Source organism: Camellia sinensis, chromosome 6, assembly GCF_055761805.1.
Source record: "Camellia sinensis isolate YWXY chromosome 6, ASM5576180v1, whole genome shotgun sequence".
NCBI classification, from domain to species: domain Eukaryota; kingdom Viridiplantae; phylum Streptophyta; class Magnoliopsida; order Ericales; family Theaceae; genus Camellia; species Camellia sinensis.
In genome coordinates, this window is record NC_138966.1 from 196,235,632 (window position 1) to 196,260,745 (window position 25,114).

At 39.2% G+C, this 25,114-nt stretch overlaps 2 protein-coding genes across 2 annotated transcripts in view; one reads left to right on the plus strand and one right to left on the minus strand.

The window, feature by feature from the left end:
• LOC114313042 (PWWP domain-containing protein 1) overlaps positions 1 to 25,114 on the plus strand; it is a 226,302-nt gene that overhangs the window by 40,204 nt on the left and 160,984 nt on the right. The gene's annotated exons all lie outside the window — the stretch shown is intronic.
• On the minus strand, positions 4,383 to 5,200 carry LOC145793967 (uncharacterized). The gene is made up of 2 exons (XM_082876887.1): positions 5,183 to 5,200; positions 4,383 to 5,135 (listed from the first exon to the last, which is right to left on the minus strand). The coding sequence occupies exons 1-2, from the start codon at positions 5,198 to 5,200 to the stop codon at positions 4,383 to 4,385; spliced, it is 771 nt and encodes a 256-aa protein (XP_082733013.1).

Genomic DNA, 25,114 nt, shown 5'->3' on the forward strand with positions numbered 1-25,114 from the left:
CTAAACTGGTTTTCTAAATTACATTCTCACCTTCTAACCCAAAACAAAGACAAAAGAATAAATATATGTATATGTTTAAATGAAAACGACTTTCGTAAAGCCAAAATAATTTTCTAAATAACACCTTCTAACCCAAAACAAAGACAAAAGAAATTTTTTTTTTTACATGAAAACGACTTTAGTAAAGCCAAAAAAAAATTATTAATTACATTATCACCTTCTAACCCAAAACAAATACAAAACAATAAACAAAAAAAAAATTTACATGAAAACAACTTCAGTAAGACGAAAAAAATTATTAATTACATTTTCTAAATCAAAACGAAGACAAAAGAAAAAATAAAAAATTTAACATGAGAATGGCTTCAGTAAAGCCAAATAAATGAACATGATTGGCTTAATAATATCTAAATGAATATGATTGGCTTAATAATATCTAAATGAATATGATTTTAAAATTATATATATGAAAAATAGTATGTAAAATTAATATATGAAAACAGATTTTTCTCATATTATGTAAAATTTATTGTAAACCTGCATTCAAAAACAAAAGAAAAAAAAAAGAAAAAAAAAACATATTTTAACATGACAATAGCTTTAGTAAAGCCAATTTCAATTTTATGAATCATATTATCACCAAAACAATGACAACAGACAAAAAAAATAAAAAATAAAAAATAAAAAAATAATCTGCTAATGAGGAAAGAAATGGGAGTTGGGTGTACAGTGTAAACGCTATTGGAAATGGCGTTTTCTTCAGAACTAAAGGCGCTATTCCGAATAGCGTTTTTGTCAACAGTAAAGGCGCTATTTGTAATAGCGTTTTCATCACATATACAGTGAAGGCGCTATTTGTAATAGCGTTTTCTTTAGAAACCTGCATTCCGAATACATATACAGTGAAGGCGCTATTTGTAATAGCGTTTTCTTTAGAAACCTGCATTCCGAATACATATACAGTGAAGGCGCTATTTGTAATAGCGTTTTATTCAGAAACCTGCATTCCGAATTCAGAATAGTGTTTTGTTTAGAAGCGCTATTTGCAATAGCGTTTTCTTAATCAAACTCGCTAATTGGAATAGCGATTACACTGTTCATCCAATTTCGACCTCCTCACAGTAAAATCGCGAATGGGAATGGCGCTTCAGCTTATTTTGGGAAGAAGTTGGCCTAGTTTGGGAAATACAATGCAAAATAGGCTTATTTTGGGAAAACCCCAAATTGCTCCACTCTTACACATTGCACCCAAATAACCAATTCTCAAAATAAAACTAATAATCAGTAATATAGGAGAACTTTTACCTCCACCAATGGGTGTTCAACTATCACCAATTTGAGCCTTCAATCTCTACAGCAGTCTCTCTTCCGAAACGTCTGTAATATTGTGATACCACATAACGTGAAAACCTCTTTTTTTTTTCTTTTTAAAAGGGTTAAAAAAACCTAGTTCTTAAGATTACTAAATTACCCATACAATTTATTTTAATTATTAATCTATCCAAAAATAATTCTATAAATAACTTGGGTTTTACATTCTCCCCCCTTAAAAGAAATTTTGTTCTCGAAATTTGACATACCTGGAGTCTCAAAAAGTTGTGGATACTTTTGTCTTATTTCATCTTCGAGTTCCCAAGTAGCTTCTCTTTCCGAGTGATTACTCCATTGAACCTTAACGTAGTGGATGACTCGACGCCTTAAAACTTGTTCCTTCCTATCAACAATTCATATAGGGTGTTCCTCGTAGTTCAAATTTTCCTTAAACTGTAACGGTGCATGATCAATCACATGACTAGGATCCGGTATATACTTCCTTAACATTGAGACATGAAAAACATTATGAACTCCAGCTAGTGAAGGTGGTAGGGCAAGTCTGTAAGTTACCTCTCCAACTCGATCTAAAACCTCAAATGGTCCAACAAATCTAGGACTCAATTTACCCCGAACACCAAACCTCATTACTCTTTTCATAGGAGACACCATAAGGAACACATGGTCTCCAACCCCAAACACCAAATCGCGTCTCCTATTATCTGTATAACTTTTCTGTCTACTCTGTGCAGTGCAAAGTCGCTCTCTAATAAGATTGATCTTGTCCACTGTTTGTTGCACAATCTCAGGTCCTAACAACTTCCTTTCGCCCACATCATCCCAGCAAATAGGTGATCTACACTTTCGTCCATATAAAGCCTCATATGGTGTCATCTGAATGCTCGCATAATAACTGTTATTATAAGAGAATTCCACTAAGGCCAAATACTCATCCCAAGAACCTCCAAGATCAATAACACAAGCCCTTAACATGTCTTCTAAGGTTTGAATAATTCTCTCTGACTGTCCATCAGTCTGAGGATGAAAGGCAGTGCTAAAATTCAACTTAGTACCCAAAGCCGCATGCAAGCTTCTCTAAAACATAGATACAAATCTGCTATCTCTGTCAGACACTATGGTCATTGGAATACCATGCAACCTCACAATCTCCTTGATATACAATTTGGCAAGCCTCTCTAAGGAGAATCCCACCTTAAAAGCTAGAAAGTGGGCGGATTTTGTCAATCGATCAACGATAACCCAAATAGCATTGTTCCCACCTTGGGTTCTAGGCAACCCTGTCACAAAATCCATGGTAATATGTTCCCACTTCCACTCGGGAATAAGAAGAGGTTGTAACTTACCTGCAGGTCTTTGATGTTCAACTTTCACTTGTTGACATACCAAACATTGAGCAACATACTGAGCAATTTCCCTCTTCATATTATTCCACCAAAAGTTACTCTTCAAGTCTTTATACATTTTAGTGCTCCCTAGATATACCGTATACCCTGAACTGTGAGCTTCTCTCAGGATTTCTCTCTTGAGATCTAAATCATTAGGCACACACAACCTCTCTCCAAATCTCAAGGTTCCATCTTAATGCATACAAAATTCCATCTGAAGCCTTATTTCCATTTCAACCTTAAGTTTTTGCAACTGAGGATCTCTTCCTTGAGCATCTTTAATTCTATCAATCAATGTGGGTTGAACCCTAAGGTTTGCCAACTGCACTCCATGGTTGTGCCATCTAATCTCAATATTCAACCTTCGCAAGTCGTCTAAGATATTCTTTTGGTTAGTGATCAAGGTAGCCAAATTACTCGGGGTCTTTCTACTCATGGCATCCGCCACTGCATTGGCTTTTCCTGGATGATAATTGATAGTCAAATCATAGTCCTTTAATAGCTCCAACCATCGCCTTTGCCTCATATTCAATTCTTTTTGAGTGAAAATATACTTCAAACTTTTATAATCAGTGAATATCTCACATTTCACCCCATACAGGTAGTGCCTCCAGATTTTCAATGCAAACACCACGGCAAACAACTCCAAATCATGCGTAGGATAATTCTGCTCATATGGCTTCAACTACCTAGATGCATATGCCACTACCTTATCATTCTGCATCAGGACACAACCCAAGCCCATCTTCGATGCATCACTATAGATGGTAAAACCTTCATCTCTGGACGGAACTATAAGTATTGGAGTAGACACCAAATCGACTCTTTAGATCCTAGGAACTCTTCTCACAATCATCAAACCATTCAAATTTCGCCCTTTTTGTGTTAAATGAGTCAAAGGCATAGAAATTCAAGAAAATCCCTCAACAAACCTTCTATAATAACCTACTAAACCCAAGAAGCTACGAATTTCAGTGACACTAGTAGGCTTATTCCACTCTACCACCGCCTTCACTTTCTTGGGGTCAACAGACACCCCATCTCTAGATATCACATGACCCAAAAATGATACACTCTCCAACCAAAATTTACACTTCTTTAATTTAGCAAATAATTTCTTCTCCCTTAATATTTGTAACACTATTCTCAGATATTCTTCGTGCTGCTCTTTACTCTTCGAGTACACAAGAATGTCATCAACAAAAACTACCACAAACTGATCTAAAAAGGGTTTAAATACTCTGTTCATTAAATCCATAAAAGCTACAGGCGCATTGGTCAACCCAAACGGCATCACTAAAAATTCATAATGCCCATACCTAGTTCGGAAGGTTGTCTTAGGTATATCTTCTACCTTAACCTTCAATTGATGATAGCCAGAGCAAAGGTCAATCTTAGAAAAGACTTGTGCTCCTTGCAACTGATCAAATAGGTCATCTATCCTAGGCAAAGGATATTTATTTCGAATTGTCACCTTGTTCAACTCTCGGTAATCAATGCAAAGGGAAAAACTACCATCTTTCTTTTTCACAAATAAAACGAGCGCACCCCAAGGAGAAACACTAGGCCTAATGAAGCCCTTATCTAGTAACTCTTGTAATTGTTCCTTCAACTCTGCTGGGGCCATCCGACATGGAGCCTTGGAGATAGGACCCGTACCGGGTATCAATTCTCTCTATCTAGGGGCAACCCTGGTAAATCTTCAGGAAAAACATCGGGAAATTCCCTCACAACTAGAATATCCTCTAACTTCAATTCAGTTTCACAGGTATCTCTCACAGAAGCTAGATAACCCTCGCAACCATTCCTCAACAATCGTCTAGCTTGCAAATCTGAGATTACTAAAGAAGGAGTGTTAACTCCACTACCCACAAAACAAAATTTTGGTTGATTAGGAATCTGAAATACTACCCTTTTGCCTCGGCAATCAACACAAGCATAATTGGTTGCCAACCAATCCATTCCAAGAATTATGTCAAAGTCTCGCATATCTAAAATAATCAAGTCTACAAGCAATTTCCTGTCATCTATACTAACCACAAGAGATTTGAAAATTAAGTTAGCAACCATAACACCTCCTATCGGGGTTTCAACACATAAGTCGATCTCTCTAGAGACACATTTCCATCCATGTTTCTCAACAAATCCCATAGACACAAATGAATTGGTAGCGCCATAATCAAATAACACATGTGTATAAACAAAAGACACTAAAACAGTACCTGACACCACCATGTTGGAAGTTTGAACATCTTGTTGCGTGAATGCGTACACTCGACCCTGAGTCTTTGGCTCATGACCTCCATTTTTCTTTTGACTTCCTAAAGACACATTGTCTGTTGAAGTTCCTTTATTTGTCCATACTTTCTGTTTAGTCTCACGCCCCTTTCGGTTAGGGCAATCAGCTATTCTATGCCCCTGTTGCCCGCAAGAGAAACAAGCCCTAGTATTCTAATGACACTCACTATTGTGATGGAATCCATTACATCTAGTGCACTGTATCCGATCATTCTTCTTATCAACACTACCACCCATAGTTCAACTTCCCCAACTCCCAATTGAAGAAATGTTTTGTCTTTTAGCATTGCCCTTCGAACTGTTATTAGTTTGGAAGTTGGAAGAACTAGGCCTCTTCTTATAGTTTTCTTCTTTCTCTTCTTGGGCTCTAGTAAGGCCACTCTCAACCAACAATGCCTTATTCAATACGACTCCAAAAGTAGGTAACTTGAAAGGAACCACCTGTTGTATAATGTTCGTTCTTAGCCCACCTTCGAACTTTCGTGCTTTGCTATCCTCGTCTGCTTCAAATGCTGATGCAAATTTAGACAACTTCGTAAACTCGGCTTCATATTCAACAATCATCTTAGTCCCTTTCTCTAACTTTGAAAATTCCCTCTGTTTTTGTAGACGAACACTCCTAGGGAAGTATTTCTCATTGAATGCATTCTTAAACCTTTCCCATGTATAGGGGTTGGCATCATGCTCATGTATGCGCTTCTCCATCTGCCACCAATCGTTAGCTATCCCTTGTAACATAAACGTAGCATAGGTCACCTTCTGGTCATCCGTACACTCAAAAACGGGAAACAACTTTTCCATTTCTGTCAACCATTTTTCAACCTCCAAAGGGTCTGTGGCTCCGTCAAATGCCAAGGCTATCTTCTTAAACTCAGTAATGTTACAACATCCCCTCGGTTGTGGCCCAACACCTGGCTGCATCCGTTGTTGTTGCTCCGTAAGTCTAGTCAAGTTATTTCCTATGGTGGTTTTTGTTGCACCACCCCGGCCAAAGTCTGAAGCACTTGAACCATTCTAACTGGGTTAGGGATTGCAACTTGTTCTTGTTGTCCCAACTCTTGCCCCTGATTTTCTCTGACTGCTTGAGAACCACTACCATTATTAGTCACATTCTCTCGCTGATTGTTATTACCAGTCCGTCAATTCGTTTGACCTTGGCCTATATTCTTAGCCATATTTGCCAATGTCTCCTCATGTTCCATTGCAACCTATATGCATCAATAATAAAACCTCATCTTATTCTATTCTCAAGTCTCTATAACATGTAAATAAAATTAACATTATACTAAATTATAAGCGTTCCCAATCCTACATCCACCCAATCTCACTACTATTCTATACCAGTCTTTAAAATTATAACTTGGCTCTGATACCACAATATTGTCACGCCTCAAGCTCCGTGACAACGCCGAACAGTCATTTAAGTGAGCATGTAAGGCTAAGAGTCCAACACATAGCCAACAATGTAAAATACTCCAATTAAATCCTTAATTATCATAATGCTAAAATCCATAAAAATTGATAATTCTTATCATATGAAATTGTCCACCAAGTCCACTAATAAAATCCACTAACAAAACAATAATTCAAGTACTTAAATCATAGTCCTACTCTCGACACTCCCACAAATAAAAATCACGCGCAACTCTACTCCTCAGAATCTGAAAAAAAAATAAGGATAAGCTAGACACCCCAGTAAATAACCAACCATCACGTCTAGTTGGATCAAGTATACAAAAGAAACAGTGGATAACTAATAAATATATTTTTTTGCTACCATTCAATAAATGAACAATTATTCTGTAAGATGGTTTCATAGCTGAAAATAAATAGTGTAGCAATGCATTTTAATTGAAAAGACAATGAGGTAATTCAAAGAAATTCTGTTGTCCAAATCAATGGTTCAATATTTAGATGGTTCAATGATGCGATTCACAAAACCCAACTCTTGGTGACTACGGTCACTTAGCCCGTGACAAGGCCCAAAACTACACATAGGCTGGTGGTAAAGCCCCCCCAAAAAACTAGTTTTGTGCCAATAAATAACCCCCATTGGCTAGGGTCCAAATCGTAGTCAGACTAGAGTGATGTTCAAAATTCAAAACAATACACAACTTTTAAATAAAATATTTGATATTTTTAGAATAAACCTTTATGTTGAAATTGAATGTATAAAGAGAAATAGAGAATTGTATTATTGACGTAATATTGATTGATATATATTGAATGTTACAATGATTCCTATATATAGAAGAGTAGGTGGTAGTAGGTGGTAGGTGGAGTAGGTGAAGTGGAGGTGGTAGTGTTGAAATTGAATGTATAAAGAGAAATAGAGAATTGTATTATTGATGTAATATTGATTGATATATATTGAATGTTACAATGATTCCTATATATAGATGAGTAGGTGGTAGTAGGTGGTAGGTGGAGTAGGTGACGTGGAGGTGGTAGTGGTGTAGTGGGTTAGGTTTAGTGGAGTAGGTGAGGTGGTAGTGGTGTAGTGGGTTAGGTTTAGTGGAGTAGGTTTAAGTGGGTGAAGTAGGTGATAGGTTTTAACAGCCCCCCGCAAACTCAAGGGGGATAGGAACTAGCCAACTTGAGTTTGAAGAGAGTAACAAAACAAGAAAATAGACGAATACATAAAAGAAAAGAGGATAGGAGACACTGTATGGTCGTGTCAGACCGATGGTGAAGACACTGTATGGTGGTGTCATAACGTTGTAGAGGACACTGTATGGCGGTGTCAGACCGATGTAGAAGACAGTTTATGGGGTCATGTCGGACCGTTGTAGCAGACAATGTTGTGACAGTTGTTGTGACAGTTTACAGAGTCTTGCTGGACCCTTGTAGAAACTAACCGGAATCAATGTCGGGACAGTTTACAGAGTCTTGTCGGACCCATAAAGGAGCTAACCGGAATCAATGTCGGGACAGTTTACAGAGTCTTGTCGAACCCTTAAAAAGTTGCACCCTCAAAAGGTGTGCCCAATCTATCAAAAAACGTGCCATCAAAAGGCGTGCCATCAAAAGACGGGCCATCAAAAGGCGCGCCCATTCCATAAAAAGGTGTGCCGGACATGATGGCGAGACGCGTGACCACATTGGCTTGCGCGCCCGTTTTGTCGTCTGGCGTCAAGTGGCGCGCGATGCGCGTGTCTGCCTCTTCATCATGGTCTTTATAAACCGAAGCGGAGGTTGAGGCTTGAAAGCATAACTAACCAGTGGAAACCTCTTCGTTCTCTGAGAGAGATTTCTGAGAGAGATACTCTGTAACACTCTGTTTTCTGAGAGAGATTTCTGAGAGAGATACTCTGTAACACTCTGGTGTCTCTGTTTTCTGAGAGAGATTTCTGAGAGAGATACGCTGTAACACTCTGTTTTCTGAGAGAGATTTCTGAGAGAGACACTTTGTAACACTCTGTTGTCCAGAAAATGGCTTCGTCTTCCCGTGGTCTGCTCACTCTCTTTCCAGACCTTAACGAGTCAACAAGAGAGATAACTGGTGCAGGGGCCAGTGAACCTCAACCAAGCACCCCAGGGTTTGCTCCGTTGAACTTTCCTATGCGGTCTGTGGAGCAAAAAATGGCAGTGCAAACTGACATTGAAGCCAATCAGTATACATTGAAGTCATGTGTGGAAACCATGACTGCGGTCACAAACCTGTCGCACCGGCTGCAGAGTAGGACAAATGAGGTGCAGCATTTAAACGCCCAACTGGCTCTGCTCCAGCGTATGTATAAGGATGCGCGAGCAGAGATAAGTGTGCTAAAGGCGGAAAACAAGGAGCTGAAGCGGAAGGCCACCGTGATGTTTTGATTTGGAGGTCCGCCATATGCTGTAGTGGAGGAGCAGGGTGGAGTGATCGTGCCCAGTGGAGTGGGAAACATAGAGGCAACACCGTCAAGGGCCGCCCAGGACGGAGGCAAGAAGAAAAGACCGGCGGAATAGGCGAAGAAGTGAGGTCGATGGGTGGCCGGCTGCAGAAAAGAAAACAAATCTTTGGGTGTTTTGTTTTGATTGATTGTGTGTGGTTTTTTTTTTTTTTTTTTTTTTTGATCGGGGTTGATCCCTGAGATGAATAAAATATGGTTTGGTGTGCAAAGCTATATTATTATTTTTATTTTTATTTTTATTTTTATTTTTATTGTGAAAAATGGAACATAAAAAAGATAAGATAAATAAATAAAAAATTCTATTTTGTGGTGAGGGAGTCGGTGAGGGAGGTGCAAAAGGTGATTAAAAGAAATAAATAAAGAAAGAGTGTGATGATGGATATGGGTATAGATGTAATAAAGGAATGAAAAGAAAGAAATAAATAAAGAAAGAAAAGAAAGAACAGCGTGTGACTTTGTTGTTTGAGAGAGAGAGACCGTGGGTTTGGTCTCTCCAAAAATCAGAAAGATAGAGAGAGCCCCCCCTGTTTGGTTTTCTCTTTTCGTCTTTATGCTGCTTAAGAGACACAGCCAACGCACAGATGGAAAGACCTAACAAAGGCCCTGCGGGCATTATTTTGCGAGTAGCTGCCAATCTTATACCAAATACAGACGCAAAGAGGAAGGTGGATCCAAACGCAAGGGCATCCTCTATTTCCTTCATCTCTGATGCTTGCATAAGAAAGTAAGCTGCAGCCATTAGAGATCCACCAGTAAGGCCTCCTAGAAGCGATCCTTTGCTTCCTGTTCTTGTATAAGCAAAAAGACCACCAACAAGGAGAAGCACTCCGTAGGCTGCAGAGGTAGCAGGGGCAAGGTCTCCGCCCAGTTGAGAGTTGCATCGATGAAAGGGACCACTAGTAGTACAAGTGGACTCAGAATTTCTGTTGAAGAGGAGGCATTGTCTTTGTCTTCCCCTGAAGCTAAAGCTAGGGCTTGTGGAAGAAATGCCCGAAAATCTCCTTCTTCTTCCTGTACTTCCTCTCAGATCGAGAATCGACGACAATGGAAATATCGGAGGCGTGTTTGTAGCTGCAGCTGGTATTACTATTAGACACACACAGCGACACTGACAGGGCGCCATCGTCCCCCCCAATTGACGGCGGCGCAACCTCCCTCCTCAACCAGGTACCAAACGCTGAACCCAACCAAGTCAGAAAAAGCAAAATACGGTGTGCTGTCTGTGGTTTGTGCACTCAGCAGGTTGAAGAAAGGAAATTTCAAGGTACGTGTAGAAAATTTTAGCAGACTAGGTTGAGGTCCGGCGGACGGCTAAGGTGAGGTTGCCGCCCGCCGGTGAAGCGAAAATATTAGGTTCTAAACCTGCTCTGATACCATGTTGAAATTGAATGTATAAAGAGAAATAGAGAATTGTATTATTGATGTAATATTGATTGATATATATTGAATGTTACAATGATTCCTATATATAGAAGAGTAGGTGGTAGTAGGTGGTAGGTGGAGTAGGTGAAGTGGAGGTGGTAGTGGTGTAGTGGGGTAGGTTTAGTGGAGTAGGTGAGGTGGTAGTGGTGTAGTGGGTTAGGTTTAGTGGAGTAGGTTTAAGTGGGTGAAGTAGGTGATAGGTTTTAACACTTTAGTACAATTTTCAGACTAGTTTCACAAAATATTCAAATAATTTTCATAATAATATTCGATGTTGTTTTATACTTGACCCATATTTTATTTTAAGAGCACATGAAGGCTATGAATAGGTACTTATAATTTTAAACGATTCAATAGGAATAAAAATGTACCAACAGTGATAGAGGGTTACTTACCTCAAACGCTTAAAATAATATTCCACCACACTACCTCCAGACACCCAGCTCCACTAATTCAATCACACGAACCTAATAAATTAATATTTTGATGTCTTTCACACATCAACAAGAACCCATTATATATATATGCTTAAAATCCCAGAGACACCAAATCTATCCACCCAATTCAATAGCCAAACATACCTTACCCTATGTACAAAACCCAAAAATCAAAACACACCCACCCAAATTGCTCCACTCTTACACGTTGCACCGAAACATCCAATTCTCAAAATAAAACTAATAATCAGTAATACAGGTGAACTTTTACCTCCACCAATGGGTGTCCAACTATCACCAATTTGAGCCTTCAATCTCTACAACAGTCTCTCTTCCGAAACCTCTGTAATATTGTGATACCACATAACATGAAAACCCTTTTTTTCTTTTTCTTTTTAAAAGGGTTAAAAAAACCTAATTCTTAAGATTACTAAATTACCCATACAATTTATTTTAATTATTAATCTATCCAAAAATAATTCTATAAATAACTTGGGTTTTACAGGCCCAATCAAAAGGCCAGACAGAAGGAACAGAAAGTCCAAAGTTGGATTCTAGTCCAAAATTGGCTCCTTAGAACAAACGAAGTGTCAGCAAAGAGCAATTGGCTAAAGTTCACACTGAACTGAAAGTCAGCGAAAGATCCATCTTAGCAGGTCTTGAGAAGCCTTGATGGAAGGCGATAGTGAGACAGAAGGAGAAGTTGAACTAGGCCAAAGGAAAGAAATGGCTGAGGATGAGATGTTTGATGCCTTCATGGCCGAACAGACATTTTTGGTCGAAAAAATAGCAGGAGCAGACTATTTGAAGGAAGTCACTAGTACTGAGTATCGGAGTGTAGAATAGAAAATGCTTCTGAAAAAACTAAACAAGTTTGCCTAGAAAAGAAACAAGTGCAGCCAGCAGTTCAGTTTGGCTCATTTCCTCCAGTGTCAGTAAATATGGTGTATATATTGCCACAGGAGTTCCAGGCTAAAGATGGAAACCAAGAAGGTCAGGAAATTGACCATATTCCAATTTCTAGTGAAGATTCACAGGTTAGCATAGTTCAAGATGAGTCTGAAGTGGCCACACCAATGGAAACTGAAGATGAGAGTGAGGAAGTGAGTATTAATCTCTTATATCCCTTTAAATATCCTACAACATCCATGACACAGCACGTTAAGCCCTTGTATATCAAGGATTTTTTCGATGGGATACAAATGAACAAGATATTGGTAGATAATGGGGCCGCAGTGAACCTGCTTCCGAAGTCCTCTTTAAAGAAACTGGGAAAAAGAAACCCCAGATAAATCCCAACTAGCATAACCATTACTGGCTTCGCTGGGGATAAGCAGATGGATCAGGATATCTTACCCATCAACCTAAGTGTGGGAACCAGAGATTGCATGACGACATTCTTTGTTATAGATAGTAATGCCAAGTATAATGTTTTACTTGGTAGGGATTGGATCTACACCAATATATGTGTGTCTTTCTCTCTACATTAGAAAATAATGATGGCCTTATGTAATAGAGAGACAGGGGAGATCAATGTAGACCCTCAACCCTTTATCGCTTGTGCTGACTTTGCAGAGGCCAAGTTGTATACTAAAGGAGTGACATCACTCAGTATATTGAGAAAACCTGATGGTTCAGTCGAAGTGATGGCTGATGATGAAGTAGCACACCTGAAGCACTTAGTGCAGGAGAGTGCTTATGAAGAATTCATCATCAAGGATGATAATGATGCCTAGTTGTAGGCAAGAAGATGAAACCCAAGAAGCCAGACCCTTGGCTTTAACTAAGTTTTCAATATTGGACATAAAATCGATAGTCCAGAAGGTTCAAGACCAAGAGAGAGAAGACATGGTAGTTGGCTGTAAGTAGAAGCAACAACAGGTCAGGTCTTTGACCTTTGATAAGTACTGTGCATTAGACATCGAAACAAAGGTCTAGGAAATACAAGAAGAAGAAGTCTTGTGGACAGACTTTGTCTACGAGGAAGAAAACAAAGATATTGAACCAGAGAAAGTGGGAGCAAAACAGAGCAAAGAAGTTGCTTCGAGGGAAGAAGAAATCAAAAGAGAAGCATTAGTAAGTGCTCAAATACAAGACCCCTTGGAAGAAGTCAATTTAGGGAAAGGTTTTTCACAGCAAACCACTTATATCAGTGCTTGGTTAAGTGCTCTTGACAGGGGTCAGTTATTGGTAGTTTTAAAGGGATATAAAGATTGTTTTGCGTGTTCTTATAATGAACTGTCAGGATTGGATAGGTCAATAGTGGAACGTAGGCTCCCTATGAAGCCTAACTTCAAACCACACAAACAAAAACCAAAAAGGATGAGTCCTGAAGTAGTTCAGAAAGTGAATGAGGAAATTCTCAGACTCCTTAAAGCAGGCTTCATTAGAACAACTAGGTATGTTGAATGGTTGTCAAACATTGTGCCTGTAGTTAAAGAGAATGACAAGATGAGGGTATGCATTGATTTAGAAATCTGAATTTGGTAACCCCAAAAGATGAATACCCCATGCCCATAGTAGACTTATTGGTGGACAGTTCAGCAGGGCCCGAGATTTTGTCTATGATGGATGGATATTCTGGTTACAACCAAATCTGCATTGCAGAGAAGGATGTCCATAAGACAGCATTCAGATGTCCTGGGAACATTGGCACATTCGAATGGGTTAAAATGCCATTTGGTCTGAAGAATGCTGGGGCTACATATCAAAGGGCAATGAACACTATCTTTCATGATCTCATTGGAGGATATTTAGAGTGTTACATTGATGATATTGTAGTAAAATCCTAGTCTATGGAGGAACACTTGGTTCACTTGGAAGCAACTTTCGAAAGAATAAGAAAGTTCAAGTTGAAGCTTAATCCTCTCAAATGTGCTTTTGGTGTATCAGTTGGAAAACTTCTTGGGCTATATAGTACACAAGAAAAGAATATAGATTGATCAGAATAAAGCCAAAGCCATCATTGAGGCCAAGCCTTCATCAAGTAAGAAAGAAGTACAAAAGTTCCTTGGTTAAGTTAATTTTCTTCGAAGATTTATTTCTAACACTGCAGGGAAAACTAAAGTATTTTCTTCTTTATTAAAGTTGAAAGATGAAGAGGAGTTTGTGTGGACAACAGAGCATCAAACTGCTTTCGAAGGAATTAAAGCCTACTTGGCCAAACCTCCAGTGCTGATGCCACCAAAGAGCGACAAGCCTTTGAAGTTATACATTGCTGCAGCAAAGGATTCATTGGGAGCTTTCCTAGCCCAGGACAATGAAGAAGACAAGGAGCAAGCAGTTTATTACCTTAGTAGGTTTTTAAATTCTTGTGAATATAAATATTCAACTGTAGAAAAATTGTGCCTTGCATTGTACTTTGTAGCAATAAAATTAAGATATTATATTTTGCCTAATGTTGTCTCGGTAATTCCAACCACAAACTTGGTTAAGTATATGTTATCTAGACCAATGTTAAAGGAAAGAATTGGCAAGTGAATATTAGCCTTGTCAGAGTTTCATCTAGAATATGTCCCCCAAAAGGCAGTAAAGGACAAGTTTTGGCTATATTTTTGGCAGATCATCCATGTCAAACGGAAAGCCAGGAGATAATGGATCTTGGTATGATCAGTGTTGAGCCATGGCAGATTTGGTTCGACAGTTCAAAGGCCAATGGTCTTATTGGAATTGGTATTGTAATTAAGTCACCACAGGGGATAAAAACCACACATGGTTTCAGAGTGGATAAAACTACTTGTTCCAATAATCAAGCTAAATATGAAGCTTTAATAATAGGACTGGAAATTCTTATTGGATTACAAGCTCATGCAGTTGATATATTTGGAAATTCTCAATTAGTGGTCAACCAAGTGAAAAGAATTTTCAAATGTCAAAATGCAAGCATGTTACCATACTATGTTGTTGCATTACATTTGCTTTCTCAGTTTTAGATAGCAAATGTGACTTATATCCCAAGGTTCATGAATAATAAAGCCAATGATGTAGCTTAGAAGGCTTCGAATTTCAGAAGAAAGGATGACACTCAATTGAACATAAGTCAAACAACATATCAAAAATTAATACCACTTTTAACTAAGAGGAATGTGGTGTTAGAAGTCAATCATAATGACTTACAGGATCAAGATTGGAGGCACCAATAATGCAGTACCTAATTAGCCCATCTTTGAAAGCCAACAGAAAGATCAAATTACAATCTATGCAATACATAGTGTATGGTAATGCTCTTTACAAAAGGGGAGCAGATGGATTGTTATTGGAATGTCTAGGGCCGAAGGAAACATTAACAGCCATGGCTGAAGTTCATGAAGGCATTTGTGGTGCCCATCAGCCTGGTGTGAAGATGAGATGGTTGCTTCGAAGGCATTCTTACTATTGGCCAACCATCTTTAAAGATTGTATAGAGTATGCTAGAGGTTACCAGGGATGCCAAAAACATGGCATGATAAGACATGTACCAATAACTGATTTACATGCAGTTGTGAAGCCTTGGCTATTTAGAAGTTGGGCTATGGATATGATAGGGAAAATACATCCACCCTCTTCGAAACACCATTGTTTCATCCTAGTGGTCACAGATTACTTCACTAAGTGGGTTGAAGCTAAACCATATAAAGCTGTGGATCAAACTGAGGTTATTAGATTTATTAAAGATCTGATTCACAGGTTTGGCATCCCACAGACCATAACTATGGATAATAGGACTGTATTTGATGGAAAGATGATAAAATCTTTCGTGGCAAAATTTGGAATTAGCCTTGTTAATTCCACTCTTTATTATGCACAAGCAAATGGTCAGGCAAAATCATCCAACAAGTCCTTCAAAAAAGGAATATAGAGAATTGTGAAAGACAATCCTAGGGATTGACATAACTTGTTGTTGGATGTATTGTGGGCTTATAGGACTTCTCCAAGATCAAGTACAGGAGTTACCCCCTATGCCTTAGTATATGGGCATGATGCAGTGTTTCTTGTGGAGGTTAACATTAAGTCGTTGAGGGTGAAATGCCAAGACAAGTTAAATTTGGAACAGTACCATCAGAGCATGTTCTTGGAATTAGAAAATGTGGGTGAAGCTAGAATTTTGGCATTAAATAGTATTCTTTTCCAAAAAAAGAGGACAGCCAAAAACTATAATAAAAAAGTTAGGCACATTAGCTTTGATGAAGATGATTTGGTATGGAAGACAATACTTCCAATAGGATTTAAAAGCCATAAGTTTGGCAAATGGTCACCTAAATGGGAAGGTCCATATCAAATTCATAAATTCTTGCTCGGAGGAGCATACAATTTGAAAAATCTGAATGAATATGTGCGTCCTAAGAAAATTAATGGTAGGTATTTGAAACCTTATTATCCAATTGTGTGGGAAACACAGTGAGTGTAAAAAATGCTAAATAAGAGAAGCATAAAGACACTCAAATAATGAATAAATATTTCATTTCATATAGAGTTGAGTACATGTAGCCATAAATTGGCCTAAAAATCAGTACAATGTTTCAGTTGTTCCCTTACAATTGATTCTCTACTCTTAAGATATGGGAACAGCTGAATGGTTGTAGCCATGTCCTGCCATTGATTGGTGATTTACAACTTTGTAGCAATTCGATCCAAGGCTAGATTAACTGTTGATAACTCTTCTTCTAATTGAGCCTTCTTCTCCAAGAGTTGGGTTCGAAATCGAGAAGCAGAGGAATGTTGTCCCTTAAATTTAGACACCTCGGCATGTATATGGGAAACAAATTCCTTGTCTTTCAATAGCTTCTCCTCTGCTGCTTTGGCAATATGGCAGATGTTGACGTAAAAATCTATGGTAGCTGCTGCCTGGGACAAGTGACTTGAAATAGCCATGTTGGATTTCTCAATGACGTTACAGCACTGGAGGAAACCATTCTTGATGATAGGTCTTTGTAAGGCTTCGAATGGGATCCTTGAGAATAATGTCAGCAATTCCAAACAAGTGCCCAAGTCTAATGGAGGTAAGAAAGCCCTATTGATGGTTGAGGAGCTCTCAAAAATTTCCAAAAGAGAGTCAGCCAGAACCAATGGCTCAGCTTCATTATTGGTTGCTGGAATGGTAGAAGCTATGTCAAAAAGGCTAGCCAGCCTAGCTTCAAAAATGTTCATCTCTATCACTGACATTAGAGGTGTAGAAAGATTTCTAGTGGAAGGAGGAGATAGCTGCGTAGGGATAGGAGAAGAGATTGAAGTGTCCCTAGTAGTGCTTATAGTCCTGGCCACCAATAAGTTAAGAGAAGAAGTACTGGAGCTAGATGGTGATGGTGGACAAAGAATTGGTGAGCTACCAGTGTCTTCTCTGGGAGTATCAACTATCACTGAAGATGAAGTGATAACTGGGACCTCCTCAGGTGGAGAAGGAATAGCCAAGACCATAAGGAGAGAATTGGGCTTAAATGAAGGTTAAGTGAGGTTGATACAAAGTTAGGCCTGAGTATAAAGGGGCAGGTATGTTTGGCCTCAAAGAAGATATGGAAAATGTGGAGCTAGAAAGAAGGAATACTGTTTGGATAGGCTCGACATTCATGGGCACTTTTGTGGGGCTCTTATTTCTTCTTGGCCTTTCATCTGACAAAGGAGAAGGATGTGGAATAACTTTTGCTGCAGATCAGAAAATAAGAAGTAATGATAAGTTTTGTTGCTCGAACTTTAAGAAAGGAAATCAGCAAAGAAACTAAAGGAAATTACCAGCCTCAGAAATAGTGGTAGTAATGATTGGAGAACTGCGAAGAGCATAATGTTCGGCAGTTTGTTGCCTTCTTACAGCTTCTCTTTGGAGTGCATCAGCAGCAGCGGCTTCATCCTTTAGTACTTGCTGCTGTCTCCTCTTCTCAGACCTCTGAAATACAATGATTTCTTTGGAGTGCTCCTCTTCCATTGCTTTGGTAGTTGCTTCATGAGTAGAGTCCCCAATAAGGTCAGAGGGAGAAATTGTCATTTTCTTCCTTCTTTTCAATGGTATCTCTTTCTTTTTTTCTGTTTCTTCCTCTTCCAATTGAGTTTCAAGTATCTCCTCCTCAAGATTAAGCAAAAGTCTTATTTTCCTCTATTGTTGTTACTTACCTTTGAGGACATTCAAAGCCTGACCTCTCCGAGGAGATTCTACTTGTGAAGCTCCTACATTAAAAAAATAGAAAGCCATAAGTAGATGAACAAGGCATTGTAAACATCATAGAGAGAAGAGAAAGGAAAAAATGGAAATGCATGCCTCTCTTCGAAGTAGTCTTGGTGACTCTAGGAGAAGGAAGAGAGGCAACGAGAGTAGTCTCTGTGACAGTAGGAGTAAGAGCTGGGATAGCAGGCGCAGTAGAGACTATAATAGTGGTCCCAGTCTTTTTGGGTTTGGCTTGAGTGGGCACATGTAGTCCCACTAGCAGATCTTTGGGAGGTATTGCCAGGAGCACCTCCATATTGGCTGTCCACCAATTTTGAAATCTTGTTTAAAGTTGTGCCATGTGGGATAAAAGGGCTGAATTGAAACTTACTCAATTCTTGTAGCAATTTGAATGTTGCTTCTTCCAATTTGTTTTTGGGTACCTTCAGGCCTTTGACTGTAAGATTGGTATTGGAGAGGCTACAAAGAGGGATAGGGATTCCTTGAGTAAGCCCAAATTGCCTGGCAAATTAGGAAAGACAGTAAACTTCATATATACATTTGTAAGCTCGAAGATTCAAAGTACCAATGAAGAGCTCCCTTGGCAACAAGATAGAGGCCCACATATCCTTGTGTAATGAATTGGAGCACTCCCTATTAGCCAAAAATGCCCTGAGCCAAGCTGGTCTTGTATTAGTTTCGAAGGGGCAAATGAAGGAAGGAAGTGGAGAAATTGGGAGTTGATGAAAGAAAGTAAAGTAGTAGGCAAAGCTGGAAAGGTATAAAGAAATCCTGGCAAATTTCTCTCTATAAATAATGGGTTCTTGCACCAAAAATCTCAAGCAGTTGGAATGTAGACCAGTGAAATATGCGTAGAGCCAGAGTTGTAATACTGATAGAGGGCCTTTTTGGTTAACATCAAGAGGTTTCTCGTAAAATTGGGAGCAGGCTCTATATACATGGCCTAAAACATAAGGAACCAAGGTTATTCTCTTCTTCGAGACAAGAGCCTTGGCAAGTGGGCCAAACTCAGGCATAATTCGCTGAGATGAAGTGCAAAAGAGAAATTTGCATAACCAATACAGAATGAAGAAAAAGAACTCTTAATCATCTATAGAACCTATCTTCTTGTTCTCAAATTTTACAAAATCACTGAAAGAAGAGCTCAAGGATGGAATGATGAAGTTGACCGAAAGGTCTGGGTAACTAGACGAACAGAGAGCACCAAGTGGTGAGAGCCCTAAAAGATGGCAAATATCAAGAACGGTGGAGGCCATCATACCACACCGAAACTGAAAAAAATTAAAAGCCGAATTCCAGAAACAAAGGGCTGTAGGAATTAAAAAATGATCCTCAGGGATAATGAACCTGGAAAGGCGAAGGGCATCAAGGATACAGAGCTCTTGTAGATCCAATTCTTTGGCTAGCATAACCTTGTCATACCACTCCTCCCATTCAACCCTCAATGTGGGCCAGCAGCAGTGGGGACGGTTTATCCTCCAGCTTCCCCAATCAAAACCCTCTTCGTAGAGCAGGAAGTGATCCTCTAGACGAGGATACAAAGCAGGAAGTTGAGCTAGGGCTTCTCTGAAGATGGGTCCCAAGACGTATTCCTGTAGTTCATTATGGCGAGGAATAAAGAGGTGACCATCTATGGCACTCGGTTCACCAGCTCTGAGCTTGGATATCTCTTTGTCGATACTCCTCTTTAAAGGCAAGAATGGACTCACGCACTCCACAACTGGTACTTTTAGGGAGAAAAAAGCCATTGGCAAGAGTTTTCGGAGGACAAAGTTGAGAAAAGAGTAAAGAGGAGGAGAGAGCAGGAGAAGTGAAAGGGTTTGTGTTTTGGGCGAACGAGTAAGATAAAAGCGCGAAGGGAGAGGGTTTTAAACCTTTATGTTCAAAAGATGCCCCATCTGGCTAAATAGGTAAAAAGACTTGAGATAGATTGTTTGGCTGATGTTGGAACCCTGTATGAGTTTAAGACTTTGTCCTAAAATTTGTGAGGGTCCTGAAAGTGCAATGTGAAAAGTCTCTCATGGTTGATTGTTTGGGCGTGAGACATATCTCAAACAATCAAATTGGCTTCGAAAAAAAATATTTGGCTTCGAAAGTCAAGATTTGGCTCCAAAGCCAGATGTCAAACAATCAACTAAGGCTTCGAGAGCAGGTAATTGCTTTCAAAGCACATTTTATGCCTAAAAATACAAGAACGCTTAGGTTTTGTTTGCTTCAAAGGGATTGGTGACTTGTTATTAGGTTTCTTGTAAAGATAAAATCCTTCGAAGTAAACTTTGAAGTACTCTGCAGCTAGAATTTGTTTGTTTTAGACTTCAAAGTTGCAAAACCAATATTTGGTCAAGTAGTGAAGAAACTGAAAAGAAGCTCACTCTTTAGGAGTAAGCGGGGTAAGAAAAGTCCTATACTTCGAACCACGTAGATTGTGTTTCGAAGTAAAGTTGGTTAATTCGAAACTATTAGTTAAACAAGAACATATTATGTTAACCATATAATTGGAATGTAAATCAAAGGTTGCCCTTCTTAAGAGAAAATTCCACACTTTGGAAGTTTTTGAGTAAGGCTTTCGAGTAAAATTGGTAGATTCAAAGCTTCTTTGAACATAATGAGTTAAGTCACAACAACCATACAATTAAGCATACAATTATAATATAAAATGAGATCATGATAGATGAAATTTGAAAAGACTAGTTTTATTGATAAGTAATATTTACATTGGGAAGACTCATTTGGCTACATTGTCAATTTCGTAAAAATAAGGGATGGACAAAGTTACAAGATCATGAAACTTAGTCCAGCAAAACTCAATAAACATATACTCTTTTATTAATCTATCTTCTATCCTATCCAAATTTGGTTTATCTAATTGATGAGCCCTTAATTAGAAGAAGAGTTATTGGGCTTTCATTTCAAATTCTATTTGCTTAAGAGCCTTCTCTGTCTCATCCATCTCCTCTTCCTCATGTGCTTCGCCCATAATGGCATTTTCTCCATACTCTAAGTCGTGGTTTTGGAAGTTCTCATATTTTTCGAGGAGATTCTCTGCCTCATATTGAATTTGGATTTGAGCAGCAGCGGTTTCATTCAATACTTCATTGGTAATAGAAGCATTGATGCGCCAATTGAGTAGGAAGGGAAGTTGGTCCAGGAAAGCATAGAGCTCTGCATGGGCTACAGGGTTGAGAAGATGGCTGCGAGAAATAATGTCACAAGCCCATAACAGGTTCTTGTGAGGAATATTATCTCGCAAGACTTGAAGGACAAATGGGAGAAAGCAGCAAGCAAGGTCTGAGCCCTATATTGCTGGTAAGCAGTTAGAGGAATTGGAGCTTGATTAGGAGTGAAGTGTTGACTCTCGAAGAGGGTGAGCCTCAATTCCTCAATCCAATTTGGGTTGGAGGGAAACAAAGGAGCAGTGGGAGCCCCTCTAAATGATGATAGGAATTCAGGTTTGTTTACACACTCAAGCCAATCAGAGGAGCAAAGTTTTTCTTTTTTGGCCAGGAGTGCAGGACTGATTCCTAAGGCTTCATCAGGCTATTGAGCCCTTCGCACCATTCAAGACGGCAAAGTAGAGGTGTACCATGCTGAAAACAAGTTGTCCTCAAGGCTGTGTAGACGGTTGAAAGGAATGTATGAGTATACTACAGAGCTGCGCATGGAAGGGTGGACTGCAATAGGGTTATCGAATTCAGGAAATCGATGATGAATGCACTCTCTTGTTTGAGGTTGAGTAAGAGTAGGCCAAGCTCCCCAGCCATAAGCTTTAGAAGAAGAAAAGGAAGTAGCAGCCTCATCCCATGCAAAAGGTTTTATGGTAGAAAAAAAGCTTCTAATATCCATTGTTGCAAAATCTTGGTCTAGAGAATTGTGAACAGTAGGTTCTTGGTCCAAAGGTTGATGATTTGCAAAAACTTCCATGACTTGAATAAATTGAGGTAGATAGGTGTGGCTAATAAATGCATTAAAGTTCTTTCGAGGACGAACATCATTATCTAACAACTTTTTGTATGTTTGATCTATGTAAGAAAAGGTTTGTTTGGCCATGACAAACTGTATTAGCCTTTTCGAATGCTCAGATAGTGGGAAATGTTCAAGGCATATAAGAGAATTTAATGCAATACAAATATTGCAATGATAGACGTCGGTTGCATTTCTAAGAAGATGTAAAGCCTATGTATGTCCTAGGACGTGGGTAACGTGCCTTAATCCACTAATATCACCAAGTATTCGGTATATTAGTGCGGGGGGTAATGTTGGCTGTATAATTTGTAAAAGCCAATCACAATTCAGCACGTGGCACGAAGAGGGCAATGTAGAGAGTTAATACAAGTTGCCAACCAAAGTTAGACACGTGTCAGTCCGTATTGATAATAATGGATCTGCGTAGTACTGGAACAATCGAGGGATACAAGGTAATATGGCCTAACGGTTACTCACAAAGTTTAAATTCAAAATCAGGAGGGAAGCCTAACTGCGAGAGTGGCATAGTGGGACTGACTGTGAGAGAGCATGTTCAGCAATCATGGGAGGACATTTCGACGGTTAGAAGCCCACTTCGACGGTTATCATTGAAAAGTATAAATAGTAGAGAAGGCCCCAGAATGAAGGATCCAGACTCAGATCAAAAAACCAGTTTATTTACTTCTTCTTTTTCCTTCTAGTTTTCACAGTTCTTTACATTTTTGCACTTCAATTCCTGTACTGCATTTCATTCCTAGGAGTACTTTCAAATAGTTTGTTGCCGTAAACCTCTACGAGGTTGGGTCAGATCATTGTAAGTTTTTCATTTTACTTAATGAAATTCAGATTCTGAAATTGTTCTTCACTTATTTTTATTTACTAAATTCTCCTAAACAAGCCACTAGTAAAAGTCCTCTTCATTGAGACTGAGAGAACTATAACACAATCGTCTGATAATTGGCTGGCAATTAATTTTGTAAAGACTAGTTGATCCTTGCTGGCACACTTAAAATTACATTATTAACCTTCGAAAACCAAAAAGCCAACAGAACCCCCTCAATCCACCCCATTTTGACCGGCCTTAAGACTTGGGTGTTTTCTTCTAAACACCCGATGATGAAAATTGAAATATGCTATTTTACGAATTTCTCAGAAGAAAAGTTGGATTTAAGCTTTAATTCCAACCTTATACCCATTTCGGCCAAATTATTTTAGACCTATTCAAAAATATTTTTCGATTTTTTTTTTTTGTCCGAGAAATTTAGTAGTTTTGGAAAATTGACTCTCATACCGCATGGCAAGCCACATAGTTTTGAGATACCACATGGCAAGCCACATGTTTTTGGAAATATCACATGGCTAGCCAAAGAAAATTTTGTTTCAAAAGGAAAAAAGGAGAGAAAATTTTGGAGAGAGAAAATTTTGTTTCAAAAGTCTTGAGAAAAGAATTTTGGTTTAGAAGGATTTTTGTTTCAAAAAATCTTGAGGGGGAGATATTGATTTTCAAAAACCTTGAGTTATTTTTGAAAGTGAGAGAGTTTTTTTTTTTAACCAAAAGCTTCTAATGAACCATTCTATCCACTGATTTATACCACCCAAAATTCCATTAAAGTTTAAACTTGAAACTTCTTGCTGAGATTTCAAAGCGTACTCCATAATCGTGAGGGTGTTATAAAAAAAATTTGGTAATAAGAAAATTCATCATTTCCTCCAAAGGTAGGTTTTTTCAATTTTCTCATTTATTTTTTTTCTATTTCTCTTGTCTTTAAATATGTGATTTAGCTTGTTAGAAATGGTTGGCTAAGCCACCTAACGCAATTTCTTTATTTTCTTGAATTTTATTTATTACTTTACATATGTGATTTAGCTTGTTAGAAATGGTTCGCTGAGCCACTTGATGTTGTCTCTTTATTTTGAATTTTGTTTCTTATTTTACATATGTGATTTAGCTTATTAGAAATGGTTGGCTGACCCACATATCCTTAGATGATGTTGTAGACACCCCATTTTTTACCGAACTTGAGACTCAGACGTCACCAGTTGAGCACTCGGTGATATTGCATATTGTGCTTGCTCAGAAGTTTCAGAGTCTCGGCTGCGAGCTTTGCCTCCGGACTTTCGGGCTCTTTTGCGCTTTGCCTCGGTTTGCGAACCAGGCTATGTTTTCTTTGTTTTCTCTTCACGAAGGGAGGGAGAGGTCTCGTAGATCATCTCTCGGTGGCCGTAGGCTACGTTTCGTGGTCGTAGGCCATTTTGCCCTTTTGGAGCCCGGTTTCCGATTTTTCGGAGCCGTTGGCTGTGTGCCTCGGTTTGGGACCGCCTAACCACCTCTGTTTGCCCTGGTTTTTGGCATACATCTTATTTGCTCCCCTTTGAGGGACACTGTGGTCCGAGAGACCAACTTCGTGGTTGAACACCACTCCCGGTGCCTAACAGTCAATTTTCGGGGCCCCGGACTGCGCGTTTCGGCCCCCCGAACCTTCATTTTGCATCGGTTTGGGCTCATTTTTGGCAGGGACCTCTGTTTCATTGTTAGGAAGGTCGTAGAAGGGTGGGAGGCCAGCAATTGTTTTGTCAGCCAACTTTATCCCTTCATCGCCCTCCGTCGCCCGATTTTTCTCACTTGAAAGCCAATGTTGACCACTCTAGGGCCATTTTCTTGCGCCCTAAACCCCATATTTGTGATGTACACACCTGGGAGGCCACCAATATCATATGGCCGGCCACTAATGTTGCTTGACCCTTTTGAACCCCTCCAAAAAGTGGGCTTTTCTCTCTCTTGGTTTACTTTCTCCAGTTTTTGACCACATGGTTGTGTTGTGCACACATAGGAGGCCACCAATATCATATGGTCGGCCACTAATGTTGATTGACCCTTGGCCGGCCGGCCACCTGCAACTTGGATAACTGGCCGACCATGCTCCTTGCTGAAGGCACTTTCCAAATATGCATCTGTTTTCCCCCCTAGATCCTGTATCCGGGGGCTGCATTTTGAGGGGGAAACTTGATTGTTTTCCCTCCATTTTTCCCCCCCTTTCCCCCCCCATTTTTACCTATATAACAGGGGATCCAGCTCTGGTTTAGGGGTTGAAAAAATTTGCCTTAAGCCTTGTATACACATCTCCCTTCATCTCTCTCTTTCAAGCTCAAGCATCCAAGTTCCTTGCACCATTCCTTCATCACTACCTAGCATCACCACCACTACTCCATTTCTAGCAGCTAGGAGGCATCACTTCTCAAGCCAAGAAGCAA